General features: G+C 38.0%; 1 protein-coding gene and 1 non-coding gene across 10 annotated transcripts in view; both read right to left on the minus strand.

The window, feature by feature from the left end:
• LOC104605184 (calcium-dependent protein kinase 8-like) overlaps window positions 1-17233 on the minus strand; it is a 92420-nt gene that overhangs the window by 16018 nt on the left and 59169 nt on the right. For 6 of the 9 annotated variants that reach the window (XR_016083908.1, XR_016084360.1, XR_016084292.1 and 3 more), the window contains 2 exons: window positions 16296-16529; window positions 16087-16185 (listed from right to left, as the gene is read on the minus strand). Coding sequence is in view for 5 of the 9 variants with exons in the window: in XM_088900405.1 (XP_088756531.1) it covers window positions 16087-16185; window positions 16296-16529 (333 nt within the window). In the remaining 4 variants the exon portion in view is untranslated. Of the gene's footprint in view, window positions 1-10845; window positions 12716-16086; window positions 16186-16295; window positions 16530-17233 lie in introns of those variants that run through there. The other 3 variants (XM_088900826.1, XM_088901445.1, XM_088901948.1) reach the window with 3 other exon arrangements.
• On the minus strand, window positions 512-619 carry LOC148802866 (small nucleolar RNA R71). Its single transcript, XR_016081577.1, has one exon. It is a non-coding gene; the product is annotated as a small nucleolar RNA R71 (small nucleolar RNA).

Raw genomic sequence — 17233 nt, forward strand, 5'->3', positions numbered from 1 at the left:
GTTGGTTTAATCAGCTTCTCTATGGATTCGACACATAAAGCTACGCTTCAACGATCACTTAGCCAAGGGTAATAATTTTGGGCGAGACACAAAATTTGGTGTTGTTGACTCATCCTCTGATTCTGAAACCATGAGTCAACACGAGGACAACCCTGTTAGGTCTTTGAAAGACTACCTGCACCCCACCCGGATAGCCACACCATCATGCATCATGTTCCCTCCGAATACACCACAATTTAAATTCAAACCTGGAATGATCCAACTCTTGCCTAATTTCCATGGTTTAGACCGTGAGAATCCATATGTGCACATTAGGGAATTTGAAGAGGTAGTGGCCACCTTTCATAACCGAGCTGATATTGTAGACATTGTTAGGCTGAAAATTTTCCCTTTTTCCCTGAAAGAGAGAGCTAAGAGTTGGCTATACTCCTTGAGACCGAGATCCATAGGTACATGGGTGGAGATGACCCAAACTTTCTTTAACAAGTACTTCCCGCACCATAAGACCAACAACCTTAAGAGACAGATCTCAACATTTTCTCAAAAGGATAGTGAAACCCTATCCCAAGCCTGAGAGAGATTCAAAGGAGCTACAAAACCTATGTCCGCACCATGAGTATGAAAGTTGGAGGCTAGTTAGTTATTTTTATAAGGATTTAACCAGCAGGGAGTGCCAATTCATAGAGATGATGTGTAATGGGGAGTTTTTGCAAAAGGATCCTGAAGAAGCCATAGATTACCTGAATGAGTTAGTTGAGAAATCCCACACATGGACTGGACCTAGTGCTATTGATAGTACTAATAGGTCACGCCCAACTGGGATTTACCATCTTAAGGAGGAAGACAACCTCAAAGCCCAATTAGAAGCTGTAACTAGGGAACTTAAGGCCTTAAAGATGAGAAGTAATAAAATCACCCACACGGTTGCCAGGGTAGAAACAAACTTCATGTTTTGTTTGTGAGGGATTGGATCACTTAGCTCAAGATTTCCCAACCTATGGTGAGATGAGAGAGGTTTATGAAGAACAATGTAATGCCTTAAGAATGTATAAGAAACCTTTCTATTTAGACACCTACAACCCTAACTGGAGGAACCATCCCAATTTTAGTTGGAACGTTGATCAGAACCAACTCACATCGTCCAACAATAATCGGAGTGTAGAGGCGCAACCATCCAGATTTCATCTTGCACCTCAATACAATGCTCGACCGAATAGGAATCCTTTAGAGAAAACACTTCAAGCATTTATGGAGGCACAAAATAAGACTAACCAAAAGTTTGAATTTGTTCTTGCACAGGTGGTTGAAGAGAACAAGGATATCAAGAGTCAGATAACTAAGCTTACCAATGCTCTTACTATACAAGAGAGGCAAAATTCCACCTCAGCCTCAAACCAATCCGAAGGGGTCACATATGGTACAGGGATCCACCTTTGATTTGGAGAACATTAAGGGGGTCCACGCCATCATTACTCGCAGTGGGTAGGTTTTAGATGGGCCTTTGCCAAGCCCACCTTGCATAAATGTCACTACTTCGAGCAGAACTGAAGATGCCCCCTCAAAAGAGCTAGAAAAGGAGGCTACGATCCAAGTGCCCTTTCCCAAAGCTCTCAGATCTGGAGGAAAATTTTCAAACAACTACGGTGGGATTTTGGAACATTTGAAAGAAGTTAAGATTAATCTACCTTTGTTGCATGTGATTAAGCAAGTACCAACTTATGCCAAGGTGATCAAGGATCTATGTACCATGAAAAGGAGACACCATGTCAGGAAAACTGCATTTCTAACAGACCAGGAAAGTGCGGTGATTGAGTAGAGAACATTGCCAAATTACAAAGATCCAGGGTGCCCCACAATTGCCTGTCATATTGGGACATAAGAGTTCGGTCAAGCTCTCTTGGAATTAGGAGCAAGTGTAAATTTAATGACTTATTCGGTTTACTTGCAATTAGGTCTTGGAGAGATAAAACCCACGTCTGTAGTGTTACAACTGGCTGACCGTTATTCAAAAACCGAGGGGGATAGTAGAAGACATTTTGCTTCAGATTGATAAATTCTATTATCCTATTGATTTTTTAGTTTTAGATACTCAATCTGTGGTTGACAGTGAGTCAAAGATTCCGCTTATTTTAGGAAGGCCATTCCTTGCTACAACCAATGCTCTTATTAATTGTAGGAATTGTTTGATGAAGCTTTCATTTGGGAATATGACTCTTGAGGTGAATATTTTTCATGTTGGGAAGCAGCCCTGAGACGAGGACAAGTGCTATCATATCTACATGATAGACTCTCTCATTGTAGAGGAAGTAGATGAAAGGGGAAAATTCTGAATCTTTAAAATATATCCTCTGTAATTCTGATTTTAATTCTGAAATTTTGTTTTATCCTATTAATGATTTCTCTAATGTTTCCTCTATTTCTAATGACATGCAAGATAAGCAAAAGAAGTTTTGGCAACCACGCTTTGAGGAGTTGCCGCGTGAAAGAAAACAACCGAAGCCATCTTCTATGGAGACACCAAAAATAGAGTTATCCCCACTTCCTGAATGACTGAAACATGCATTTTTGGAACCATGTATTGTTTTGGGACATATCATGTCTGAAAGGGGAGAGTTCTCCAAGTTAATGGACAACGGTTGAAGCATTGTGTGGAGAGAGTAGACCAACCTGAGAAGATCACTCTTGTATCTCCGGTCTACAATTCTTAATCAGGTTCTATCTTTCTGCACTACCATTTTTATCTTTCTTTTCTTTTATTTGTTTTTGTTTTTGTTTTATTAGTTTTTTATGTTTCCTTTTTCTAGTTGATAAATTTGCAAGTCTAGTCTCAGTCCATCGATCAGGTGTTCCCTACCCTTTGCTTTGCTATTTCTTTTATTTTTATGCCAGTGAGGACACTGTCTCGTTCAGGTTGGGGGTGGTAGCATTGCATGCACATAATATGCACACTTTTTTATATACATTCTTCTTGTGTGAAAGAGAGACAACCAAGACTTATTGTTTTTATTCTGGTAGTTGTGTGAATAAGTTTGCATTGCATGCTTGAGAAGCTTAGATTGAATTTTCTGCTCTTCTATCTAGGCATGATTTCAAAATTGTTTGGTTTAAGTCACATTTCTATCTTGATTATCAAAGAATAATTTCTGAAAACTTTTTGCGCACAATACTAAGCTTTGTGGTTAGATGGATGCTCAATATATATAGATAAGAGAATTGTCATGTTTAAGTGCACATTTTTCTAGACACACATCTTTTGTAAGTGAGTGGAAAGTTGAGGAAACAACTTATGAACTTTCATTGATCTATTGAATTGGTTAGTTGCTATTTAGAATGGAATTACTTGGTCTGAGGAATGTTTCGATGATAAGCTGAAGGATGACGTTAGTCAATTTCCGAAAAAAAAAATGAGAGGGGGAAGTAGTTTGTGTTATGTTATGTGAAGCCTTTGGAATAACATGTGCAATATTAGTTATGTGAGAAACTCTGCACTTTCCCTACTTTGCATTATCAAAAAAAAAAAAAAAGAGAAAAAAACAAAAGAAAAAAAAATTGAAGAAGAAGACTCAATACAATAAAGTCTTCCATCAATTCAAAAGACAAACTTCTTTTCTTGGGGAAAAGTTTTCTCACTAGGCCCGATTTCTATTTGTATTGCTCTCATATTTGACTAATCAAAATATTAAAGCTGGTTGGTGGTAAGAATGGTGGAGTTCTAAACAGCTAACTTTCCTATCTTTCTGATCAATGATCGTTTGTTTGTTTGTCCGTAAATTTGGCCTTTTTTTTGAGTAATTATATGATTTTCAACTCCATGAGAGAAATCCTTTGCTTTAAAACAGTTTACCTGTGAGGATATGGAGTTGAGGCTTTTACTTTGATTAATTCTCAAGGCTATATGTGTTGCGGTTTGTGGTATGAAGGTTTTGCTTAGTTCACACACATTTACTTTTGGAAGTTATAATTGAAGTAATCTTGATAGCATTTCTGATTTTTTTCTGACCTTTTTGTTTGAAATGCCTAGGGGGTTTTGCTGGATTTCTGTTTAAGCTAATCATCTTGCTTTGTCTTTTTATTTGTGCTTAAATTGCTAGGGACTAACAATAAGCTGGTTGGGGGTTGTGACGAAAGCATGAAAATGTATATCTAAAGTGTGCTCAACAATTGACATTTGTAAAATAAATAGCTTAAAAGTAATATTTTTTTCATAATAATTTTATATATGTCAATTTTATTATTTATGCAATTTGTATGCTTAAATAATTAATAATTGAATGGAGGAAAACCCAAACATAGGTCCAAAAACCCAAACCCAAATTCCATGACCCAGGTATGAGTGTTGATTCGTTTCCCACTTTACTTTGAACAAGGTCCGGTATTTTGGGCATATCTTTCTCTACAAATGTCAAAATTCAATGATTCTTGAGGTTATGGACAGATAAGAGATAGGGATACAACTCATCTGTTGATAATTTCCTCTAAATCAATCTCTGTCCAGGCGAAAATTGGGGGATAAGACGCTGATCCGGGCTGAGCAGATTGAGAAGCCTAGTAGCATAATAAAAAGGAAAAATTTGACCAAAAAGGGGGACGACTTGCAGAGGTTATTTTGGGATTATTTTCTCAGTCTTTTACAAAGGAGAAGAGGGGAGAATGATGTCCAAGCGCGACTGAAGCTTCAACAAGGGTAGGGAGGATCTTGATCGATGAGTTTTACTTGTTATTTTACTTTGATTCCTTGAGAAATTTCAATGTTTAATTTTGTTCTTGAGAGATTTCTTTTATTATTTTGATAAACCCTGAATTTATATTCTTCAATTTCCATATAAGATTAATCATGCCCTTTTTATGTGCAATTTGTTAGAAGATAATTGATTGCACATAAAAAGATCTGATATATTGTCAATCGAAAAATCTGAATTGATCCTTGATTACAATACTATCAATCTGATATATTGTCGTTCTTGGATAGCTTGTAAGAATATATCATTATGTTATTCACTCTTAGAGATAGCTCATTTTCTTGGTTTAATCAACTTCTCTGTGGATTTGACACCTAAATCTACGCTTCAACGATCGCTTAGCCAAAGGTAATAATTTTGGGCGAGACAGCCCTGATTAGAAATTTTATGTTTGGCCATTGGTTATCAAAAGCTCTGCAGAGATAATGGGCTGGATGGGCCTCAGTTTCTTTATTTTACTTTAAGTTATATTTATAACTTATGTTAGTATTTACAACAAAAGAATAAAAGAGATCATTGGGGGCTAAAGAGGGGTTTGAACTCTTTCTCTCTCTTCTTCCTTCCCTTTCTTCCATCTTCTTCCTCCTTTACTTATCTCTCTCCCAACTTCTTTAATCTTCTTCTTCTCTTCTGTTTTTATTTTCTTTATTTCAGATTATTGGATCTACAACTTGGTTTCAAAGCTGACCTTCTCTTCTCTTCTTCTTAATCCCATACATAGGTTGTAGGGAGAGTTGATTGGTTAATTGATTAACAAGTACTCAGCCCAGTTAGAGGAGGTTTTTAGAGAAGATTGCAATGCTGGTTTGGGGCCCAACGCAGGTTCTTGGAGGGTTTCCCAAAAACCCTAGCTAACTGAAGAGCCTTTTGATTACAGGGTATAGAGGGAGTCTTTAAGTGGTGCTTGGGATAGAATAGAAGCATTCTAACTATCTTTGAGATTGATACAAGTTGGAAAAGTTTTTGAAGCCTCTGGTAGGAGCGGTCAGACTTTCTCCCTCTCTCCCATTTTGTCAAGTCCAATGAAAACCCTAATTTGGCTATTTGAAGAGCAGTTTTTGACTTAGGATAGTAAGTCTTGACTAATAACACCCTATTTTGATTTTTTTTTGATAATTGAAATGATTTTATAAAACAACAATAGACAATAGTACAAAGTCCTCAAGGAAAGGTACGAGTTGCAACCTCTTCGGGCTAGCTAAGTACATATTTCCAAATTAATAACAACTTACATAGAAGCACAAAAAAGATCTTCCCTAGAAACCCCCTGTTTGGCTAAAGCATCAGCCAAAGAATTAGCAGACCTACGAACCCATTTTACCTCAACTCTCATATTACTGGTTAACCACTTTACTTTTTTGATGAGATCTTTGTAGCCCCAAATGGTGGTATCCAAGTTTAGGAACCACCTGGTTACCACTTGAGAGTTCCCTTCAACTAGGAGATGCTCCACCCCCAGCTGGTTGGCGATCTAAATTCCTTGTACTGCATCAAGGATTTTTGCCCTTGTGGAATCCCCCACTCCCACCGGTCCTGAGAATAGGGAAATTATGTTGCTGTCCTTATTTCTCAGGATACCACCTATACCTGAAGGCCCGAGGTTGCCTTGGCTACTTCCATCAAAGTTCAGCTTGATGACACATTCCAAAGGCGGAATCCATTCTGACAGAATTCTATCATTCTTTGTTGAAGTGTTAGCTATTACTAGCCAATTTCTCCACAAATCATCAAAGCAGAAGTCATCAAAGATATCCACAGTTTTTAGCCAATGGATTGCTCTTGTTAGGATACAACCCTTCATTTCATCTAACCCTCTTTCATTCTCTAAGAAAATTCTTGCATTCCTTTCCTCCCAAAGAGTCCACAGAGTGGCTGCCTTAACACATTTCCACATGACCTTACCTCTTCTAGTGTGCCAAACAAAGACAGATGGGTTGAATAACAATCTTAAATCAAAAGGCAAAAACCACCTACCTCCAAATAAACAAAGCCTCCACCTCCATATAGCTGTAGCAAATGGACACAGTCCTCATTCTTGGCCTTACACAAGGAACACCAATTTGGGGAAAGACAAAGCGAGGGTCTCTTTTTCTGTAAGTTTTCCAAAGTATTAATCTTCTCATAGAAGACTTCCCAGCAGAAAACAACAATTTTTTGGGGAATAGGTCGCGCCCAAACTTCTTTGACAGGGAATCCTTGGGAAAAGGGGTTAGAACTGAGGGATTTTAGAAAAGAAGAGCAAATAAAAGTACCTTTTGGAAGAGGAGTTCAAACCCTTTGATCAAAAGAAGTGGGGTCCAAGCAAACAGATTCTAGTAAATGAATTAGCTCAATAACACAATTTGACTCACCATCCCTTAACTCTCTACGAAATCCAAAGTCCCAATTTAAAGATAAGGGGTTTAACGGGCTCGGGAGAAAAGTTGCAATTGACTCATGTTTGTGAAGGGAAATGAAATAGAGCGAGGGGAAACAATCTTTGAGGGGTTAAGTACCCACCCAAATATCCTCCCAGAACAAAATAGCATTACCAGAACAAGCATCATACCAGATGAATCTAAGGAAGCGAGGGAGAATACCATGTATAGCCTTCCAAGGTGCAGTAAGGATAGCTCGGCGAGATATCCCAGAATCCCAACCATTTCCTGCACAACCATAAATGCTTGCCACCACCTCATGCTATAATCTCTCTCTCGGGGCCATCTCCATAGCCACTTCCCAAGAAGGGCTACATTCTTCAGCACTATGTTCCCTATCCCTAAACTCCATTCTTCCTTTGGTTTGTTAACTATCTCCCATCTGATCAAGTGATCATTTTTCACCTCTCCTGGTTCCTATAGAAAGTCCCTCATGATGTTAACTCTTGCATTTCTTTCTTTCCACACTGCCTAGATTATTGATACCCTAGCACTCTTCCACATGATGTTACCTATCTTCCTCGGCCATGGACAGAAAGTTGGATCAAAGAGACTTTTGATGTCAGTCGGAGGTGTCCACCTGCACTCAAATAAGGAAAAAAACCATTCCCAAATGCCAAGAACAAATGGACAAGTAATAAACAAATGAAAGCAAATCTCACTATTAGCCTTACAAAGAATAGACCTGTGTGGGGAAAGGAACCACTTTTTACTCTTCCTTTGTAGCCAGTCAAAAGTATTTATTCTTTCGTGTACAACTTCCCCACAAAAAGCCACAATCCTAGGTGGGATAGGCTTTCACAATACCTCCTTAACAGGAAAAGATTGAAGGGGACTAAGGGGAGGTTGGGTTAAAACTTTGAAGAATTGAGTTATAGGAGAACAAATCCGAAGAGAAAGGTGTCCAAATTCTTTCATCAAACTTATCAAGATCAAGGAAAGTTCTTTCAAGGTTTTGGATAAAAGAGAGTACACTATCAAAGTCTGAATCCTTCCCCTTTTCACGCGCCACCTGAACAAAGGAGAAAATAGGCTTTGCAAATCTGATGGAGGGTTCCACCTGTGCCCAAAGAGAGAAAAAGCCTATTCCCAAATTGACTTTGCAAATTGGCACGACACCAATAAGTGAAAGCCAATCCCCCTATCCGCTTTGCATAAAACACACCAATGAGGTGATAAGCATGTATTGTGTCTATTCTTTTGAAGCAAGTCACTAGTATTGAATCTTTCCAGATAGGCTTCCCAACAAAAACTACCAACCCTAGGAGGGACTGGTCTGCACCAAACCTCATTAACCGGGAAAAGAGAGGATGTGAGATTGGTGGACTAACATAAGACTCTGAAAAAGAAAGCATAGGAAAAGGAGCCCGTGGGAGTTGGGGTCCAAGTTCTAGAGTCCACCTTTGAGGGGTCAATGAAGACATTATCAAGGAGGTCAAGAAGGCTCAAGACACTGTGGAAGTCAGAGTCCCTCACAACCCTCCTCAATCCCAGGTACCACCCAAACCCAGAACTGGAGGATGAAGGTGTGATGAAAAAAGAAATTGGCTTATTTTTAAACTCAAAGAGGGCATACAAGGAGGGAAACAGGTCCTTAAGAGGAACATTCCCCACCCAAGTCGTTCCTAGAATTTTATGCAAGTGCCAGAGTTCAAATCATACCTGACTAGTGGGGAAAAGGCTGGAAGCAAATCATGAACGACTTTCCAAGCTGAGTTGCTTGTGGTCCTTGCTTTGATTCCAACATCCCATCCATTCTGCTCCATCCCATGTATTGTCTTGTATGGGCCATTGTCTTGTATGCTTTCTCAGCAGAAGATGTAGCCACTACTTACTTCTCCATGAAACAATGTTCCGTACCACCATAGCATAGTTACCTGAGGTGGATCTCCTTCCATCAATATAACCACTCCAGTTTCCATTTGTATATGCCTCTAGTTTCATATGCCCATGTTTAGTAAAAAGAATGCCTTAGCTTGGAGTACCTTCAGGCACTGTTTTGAAAACTGGACTGGAATGGACAGTCAGACCATTTGACTTGGGAGCTGATCATGTTATCGGTTCCGTTTTGGCCCTGAACCACTATCTTGAAAAAAAATGTTCAAATGGTCAAAAACTGCTGACCCGGGTGGTTGAACTGTTGACCTGTTCAACTCGGGCAATGGTTAGCAGCTTTCAATTGAAACTAAAAGAAATGAAAGAGACCTAAACACAGAAACACCAATTCAATAATTAGCCTAGGGTTTGTAGTTTTCTCAAGATTCTTGAAATCTGAAGTCTCAAGACTCTCAACAAGTAACAACTCAATAGCTGGATTTGGAGTTTGCAATTCATTGTTGACAACCACAACTTGCAACATTGATCTAAAATTTGACTCTTTGTTCTTTCTCAATTCCCAGTTATTCAAAGCCTGTAATAGTGGAATATAATCTTAGCAACTCGGGGTGCGCCAGCAACATTAACCCTGTTGCAGTGGTGATTGAATCGACAACTACCACCTGCTCAAGATGCCCTTTTCCCTTGTCCTCACTTTTTTGGTTGTTATCAGGCTTTGTTCACTGACGAAGACAAATACACAGCAGACGATGCAAAAGGATTGATGAAGAAGCTTACATTTACAGGCTAGACGGCTCACTCATCTCTTTGGTTTCTACCTGAAATTGCTCATTAGTCTTTATAGATCACTACAAGGCCAGAAAATATCAACAAATCAAATCTATTGTCAGAACAACACACATTGCCATCATTAAGGGGGTAGGTCTATTGTTCCCCTTTTGTTCTGACAATCAAATATAGTCATTACAGATCACTACAATCCGTCTTTCCCTTTTGATTGGTTGCCAGAAAAACTGCATCTATGCCATGTTCCTTCTTCTAATCAAGAGAGGGCTGAGTAGGAAACAGAGTTTCCTCTATTAATAACTCTTCAAGGATCATATCTGGGTCAGGTACAGTCTTGCTACTGAGTATGTTTCACCTTACTGTCTCATAATTAGATTGGAGATGCACAAATTTCCTCTTATCAAAGTTCTTCTTCATAGACTTTATACAAGAAACCAGCATTGTACTCCTGAATCTGTTTCTCCCCTTGAGCACAAGAAAATATATTTAATTCAATCTGATATTGCCTAGACATGTTTGACTGTTAATAGACCTTCTCAAGGTATTTAAACATTTCATGTGTGGCTTTGAGCCCCCTCATTGATATTGCAACATCAACAATGACAGAAGATGTCTAAAGCTAAGAGAAACTGAGATTTGAAATCACAGTCAAGACGAGATGAACACAACACCTTCAGCACTTACCCCAAGCTGATGAAACTTCCAGAATATGAAAAATAGGACCAGGCGATACTTCAGACGAAGTTTTATCACAAATTAATGTCTTTCAAGAGAGATCTAATGAGATTTCTCTTGCTGATTGCATAGAGTAAAGGAAGACAGATCGATCTGAATGTACTGAAAATAAATTAGAGAATAACCCGCTTTGATACCATGTTAACCTTGAAGAGAGAGGAAAACAAGAAAAACTCTAAGATTGTTCGGGTTGATCTAACATCGATCAAACTTAGAAAAGATATATTTTTATTAAAAGATGAATGGATAAGATTTTCCAGATTTTCCTTACAAAAGAAATAAAATACAGAGCTATTACAAGGCTGTACATTAATATACATGCCTAATAATATACATACAAAGAAGGTAAAAAGACAAAACTACCCCTTCTCTTCTCTACAACGTACACTTCAGGCATTTAAATAAAACATGCCATAAGGATGAGTTTCCCCTGCTCAACATAGAGCTCCTCATATATTGTACAAATGTGCATGAACTCTATTCCTTCTTGGATGCATATAATGGTCACAATCAGATCCTTATGAACCCCGTAGATGGGTACTATCAGATCCTTATATGGTGATGCCTTTTGGGCTTAAAAACACTGAAGCCACTTACCAAACAACTATGACATGTATCTTCCATGATACGTTGCACAAGAAGATTGAGTGCTATGTGGATGACGTGGTAGTGAAAGCCAGGCATAAAGGTCATAAATGTTTTGAGAAAAGTGTTGGCAGTATAACCTGAGGATGAATCTTGCAAAGTGTGCATTTGGTGCAAAATTGGGCAAACTTTTAGGGTATTAGGTATACTGCAGAGGAATAGGTATACTGCAGAGGAATCCATCATGATGAAGCTAAATTTAAAGCAGTAGTAGACATGCCCCGCCCTACCAATGAAAAGCAACTCTAGATATACTTAATGTGCCATATTTACAAAGATTTATACATGTACTTGCAGTCACTACAATTCTAGTAATGAAACTCACAAAGAACACCCCTTTCCAATGGGCATTGAGCATGAACAAGCATTTCAACAAATTAAACAAGTCCTGAACCTATAGGCTGTTTATTGGACTAGGAGTTTAGGTTGTATATTGACACGAGTCCTGAACCTGTAGGCTGTTTATTGGACTAGGAGAATGAGGAGAGGCAGGAGTGCCCCATTTATTATGCTAGTCAAGTCTCAAAGGATGCTGAGCAAAACTACATAGATATGGAGAAGCAATGTCTAGCCTTGGTATTTGCAACACTAAAGTTCAGACATTACCTTTTGGAACACGAAGTTCTCTTGGTCATAACAAGCGATCCTATTAGGCATTTCATAGACAGACTACCATTATTAGGATGAGTAGTTAAATAGCTCATGCAGCTTAGCGAGTACTCCATCAAGTGCATTCAACCTAGAGCTATGATCATTACAGAGGAGATACCAAGGGAGATTCCATTAGTTGCTATGGTGCAACCATGGAAGAATCATAGTGGTTATTATATTTTGGTGGGTCTTTTACCACAGTTGATGGAGGAAGTGCTAGAGCAAGAATCTGATCTATAATTTTTGGTTCCAACCTATAAACCCAACCCTTTTTACCAATTGCTTTCATGTCCTGAACATGCTCATTGGCAATAAGAATTTGATTTGGTCTATAATCTATGATACAAGAAATTTCTTATCTTGTTTTTATTACTATTTTTTTCTTCTTTCAAGTAGATCTATCAGTATAGAGCATGGATGTCAGAGTCAGACACATTAAGAAACTTTAATGTGCAATATTGTTATTACATTTTTTCAATAACAAAGATTTAAGAAAGCATGAGATTTGTCAGTACCCAACAACCAGATAGATCAAAGGAATCCTATCATGGCTTAATTTCTTTAAGCTACAAGATCACTTATATGCCATAGTTGTGTGTAAGGTTGCATGTAACAATATACACAACATAGACAAGGAATATGGCTGCCTCTCCTTATTCTTGTTTATTTCTTGTGCACTACTCTGCTCATTCATCTCCTAAGAAATGTGTTTTTCAAGGAGCAGCTGCCAATTTGCTGGATTTAACACTGAAGTAGATGATGTCATCATAAACCAAATTTGGTCACGTGCTGGGGAGTTCTTTCCCTCTATAAGAGAACTATCCTTGGCTGACTTCACTAAGAGCAGGAAAGTGAGAGTAGAACTATCCTTGACACACAAATGCAGGTAGGTTACCCTTCTAAACGCTTGAATTGAGGTTCATGGAGCAAGCATGAAGAAATGCAGGTAGGTCACTAAAAATAAAATTTTTGTATCCAAATTTAACATAAATGTATGCCACCTTTCCTACAGAACACCATAAGCATTAGACAACAAATATAAAATTGTAGACCATTTTCCATAGGCACATGATGTTAGAATTAAAAAATATATGGATTTTTTATTAATGTATACTTTTCTTTGGATGCATCAAGTCTTTTTCTGGTCTTGTAAGACAAACTCCTGGACATGATTGGCTTGTGACTCCCCTGCTATTAGCCCTAGTGATACATATGCCAACATCTACTAGGTGACAAATTATTCAGAGATTTGGAATTTAGAGTAGCATTAGTTCCATTTCTTGTTGTCTTGTTAATTCCAACATATTTTGCCCCAACTTTTCAGGCACTGGGAACCGTTGAGTTGGTTGCTGATATGATATTGGGCAACACATTGAAAGTTGATAATGCACCATTCTCTGTTCAGGGTCGATGTTGTAGGTGATCATGGTTCCTTTATTCTAAAAAAAACATGTTTCCTTTGGGGGGGGGGAGAGAGAGAGAGAGAGAGTAATGCATGCTTTCACAACTGACCATCATGTTTCCTTTGTGATGGTTGCAAGCATTAAGTAGGCATTTATCAAAGGATCCAAAATGGAAAGAAGAAAAATAACGTGAAAAATACCTGGCCAGGTTTTGCATGCCCTGTCCCCAACCCCGAACTTAAATGCCCTGCCCAAACATCCATCACTGTCTCCACAGAGAACAGGGAACCCTGAATTTGCCCCACCATGCCCCTGTTACTCTTGCATATTTGTAATTTTATTTTTTGAAACCTACCTAAAACTATTTTATATATATGATATAATATGGTATAATATAATATATAATATATTATAATATAACATAATATATATTAACATGTATTAACAGTTTTATATATATTATGTCATACAATACAGTCAAGGCAGGTTTGGGGTGGGGTGGACAAATACTATCCCTGCCCAGCCCCCGATCCCCAGATTCTTGGGTTTTCTGAAAACCCGCCCCAAACCCTGATCAGTGGTCAATTTACTCTCACCCCAATCGGGGCGGGGCGGAGTCCCACAGTACAAGTCAAATTGCCATCTCTAGGCTTTTGAGTTTTCCTTGTTTCTGCTTTCCGGTTTATAAGTGATTTGAGTTGCCTTGTTTTAATTGCAACTTTGCCCTATTTTCAATTCTCCATGTAACACTTTTATCCCTAACATTTCTCACCTCCTACCAATGAAGATTGTCTATGCCATGGTTTTACTCGCACAAGTGAGAAAACACCTGCGTTAGGGAACCACTTTCACTTTCCATTTTTTTCTCTCGGTTTTCCTCTCAGTCTACCTCTCAAGATTTTTTCTCGAATCCCCTCCCACCCTCAAACTTTTATTGTCATTTTCTTTTTGGGGAGCCCCCTGGGGCGATTCCCCCTCCCCATGTCCTGCTCTGCCCCCCACCCTCCTATTCTTCTTCATTTCATCTTTTTTTTTTTTTTTGGTTTTTCCCATGCTTATTCTATTCCGCTTTAATTTCTTATCTCCTTTTATCCTCTTGATACTTTCTTGTCATTTATAGTTTTCTTCCTCGTCTACTCAATTTCTCATCTTTCGTTCCCATTTTCCTTTCTTCTTCCATCTTTTTCCTTTTTGTTTTCCATCTATTTTCTTTTTGTTGTTTAATGTAGGTGGTTATTTCTCTATTTGGTGCTATTTTTGGTGGAATGTATGTTCTATTTGCTGCTGATGCTTGTGATTTCTATTGGTCATAGTTTCCATATTGCTAAAGATTGGCATTCACCGGCCATCTTTTGTACCGGCGGGTGGTTGTATTGTCCTTTTGTTTGCTGATTTATGTGGGCATGGTCCAACTTTTTCAGCCAATTTTGGGTTGTGGTTGGTTTGGTTAATGACTTTTAGAGTTCTACCTTTCTACAGTTTTTTTGGGTCTCTACATGCTTGTGGTTGGAGTGGTGCTGATTTATGCATCTTCTGTTGGTGGTTTGAGTACCACCACTAGGCATACCTCATGCCTCATGTGTATGTTGCTTGCAGGAGTCTAGTTTACTATTCTCCACCATTATGTTTTTTTTTTTTCTTTTCAAGAATTTATATTTAGATTCTCTTGCTTAGCAATTTCCTGCCATTTTATACTTGTTCTTGAATGAACAAAATCTGCCTTTAGGCCTTCTAGAAAAAAAAAGGCACCTAAATTGCAGATGATATGATGGTAGGAAGAAAACATATGAGGTCTACTTTACATGTATGTAGATTCTCTTTTGAGCATGGGTTTCCTCTTTTTTATTTTGTATTCTTTTGGGATGTTACACTATGCACATTACAAGGGGTCCATGGGGTGGGGGCAAAATAAAGTGCATTTTAGGAGTGAGCAAATGGGTTGGTTCTACCCAGAATCAAATGAAATTGGCCTCGAATCAACCCTACCCCCACCCTGGTTGGTTCCAAGGGTTGGGGGCTACCCTACTTGAAACAATTTGAAGAATCGGCCTTGATTGACCTTGGTCGATAATTTTCCTTAAAATAAATCCCAAAATACTTTGAGGATGTGAACATTTGCACCCGAGCACTCCTATATTTACAAAGATCATGGTTTCACTTGACCATTGAGCCACTTAAGTGATTTGATAATTTTCTTCAATTTAATATTTGAATATCTAATATAAGTAATGTAGAAGGTAAAATTTACAAAGTTTAAATTATAATGTCTATACTATTATAAAGTCATTTAAAATTTACAAACTATATATTATTATGATTACTAAAAAGTCAAGTTTAAACATTTTATGATTGTGATTTTTAATCAATAATATATCTATACTATTATAAAATAGATACTTGCCCCAGTTTTGGTGCAGATCATAAAAGTTAAATTTGAATATATAATATCAATTTATATCTTTACCTTTTACTTGCACAAGTTTCATAGAACATGCCACTACATTAATATTAATGATAACATTATCAATGATGCAATTTGTGATTATGTAATTATGTCACAGTTCCAATTTTTAATGTTATCCATTCAGCTCTAATGTTGTATTGGTTAGTGTTTTAAAAACTGACCTAGAGGGTGACCCATTTTTTATATGTATAATTTTTATTTTTTAGAAAAAAAACTTGGCTTGTAATCGAACTCAAGCCAAACCGAATTCGAGCTTGAGCCCAACACAATTTCAGCAAGCCAAATCAAATAGCCAAGTATTTGGCTTGACTTGGCTCGAATCCACCCCTATTTATGGATATATGTTCAGTCTAATAATAAGGTTTCTGAACGTGATGGAAGAGAACATCCACAAGAGGATTTTGGAATACCTCCAAGAACATTGATCTTGAATATTGGCGAGATGACATTTTCCAATCCATACCGGCTTTCATCATTGCCTCGAATTCTTCATAGCTGATTCGACCATCCTACAAAAATCAATAAATCAAACGAAACAAAACAGATGTAACCTGTCAGACAACAAAGAACTTTGCACGAGATTGTTATGAAGATGTATAACAGATATTTCTAGATTCACCTTGTCTGTATCAACATCGGAGAGTATGTCTCGAATCACCTGCTCATTGTCAGGGCCAAGGTCATCCTCTAGTAATGCTTCTCTCAACTCTTCATACTCAATAAACCCACTATCGTTCTTGTCGAACAAATTAAAAGCTGTGGACAGATGTTCTTTACTGCTAATTCTTTTCAGGTGAATGGAGATTGTGACGAAATCCTCATAGTTCAGAGTGCCACTCCCATCAATGTCCTCCTATGAGCATCATGACAGTGATTACTCAGGGTGGATGATAGATGATAAAAATATAGCTAAGTACAAGAAAAAGAAAAGTATTGCACAAGCTGCTTCAATGAAAAACAGAAAAAAGTCAGTATGGATGGGTTATAGAATCCCAAGTAACCGAAATGTGTAATGGAGTCTGAGCATAAGAATGTCCATTTCAAAAAGTCAGGGATCTTATCAAATTTTCTTTCCTTCTTTAACCATCTATAATTTGTTTGTTCTTTTTCTTCTTTCTTTTTTTTTTATCAATAACAAAACTTTCATTAACCAATCAGAATAGTTAATTATACAAAGGGGGAGATAAACTCTCTTAACTCCCCAGCAGAGGCATGAACCCCCACAATGAGAAAACCAGAACTACAACTGAGCCCAAAATATAGATTCCCTGTCCACCCCTAGCTTAGCTAACGCATCAGCAAACGAATTAGCAGATCTCTTCACCCAACTGAACTTTGTTTCCATGTCCTTAACCAGCCATCTGAATTTTCTCCTTCCGTTGTTGTAGTTCCAAAATCCAGCCTTGTTTTCTTACAGCTACCCTACCACCATGTCTGAATCCCTTTCAATTGCAAGCCTTCTAATGTTCATATCCTTTGCTCTTTGGGTACCTTCTAAGACAGAAAAGATCTCAGCCCTAAGAGAGTCACCGCTCCTGACTGGGCCGGAGAATAGAG

The sequence above is a fragment of the Nelumbo nucifera genome, chromosome 1 (assembly GCF_055504915.1).
Source record: "Nelumbo nucifera cultivar China Antique chromosome 1, China Antique-T2T, whole genome shotgun sequence".
NCBI classification, from domain to species: Eukaryota; Viridiplantae; Streptophyta; class Magnoliopsida; order Proteales; family Nelumbonaceae; genus Nelumbo; species Nelumbo nucifera.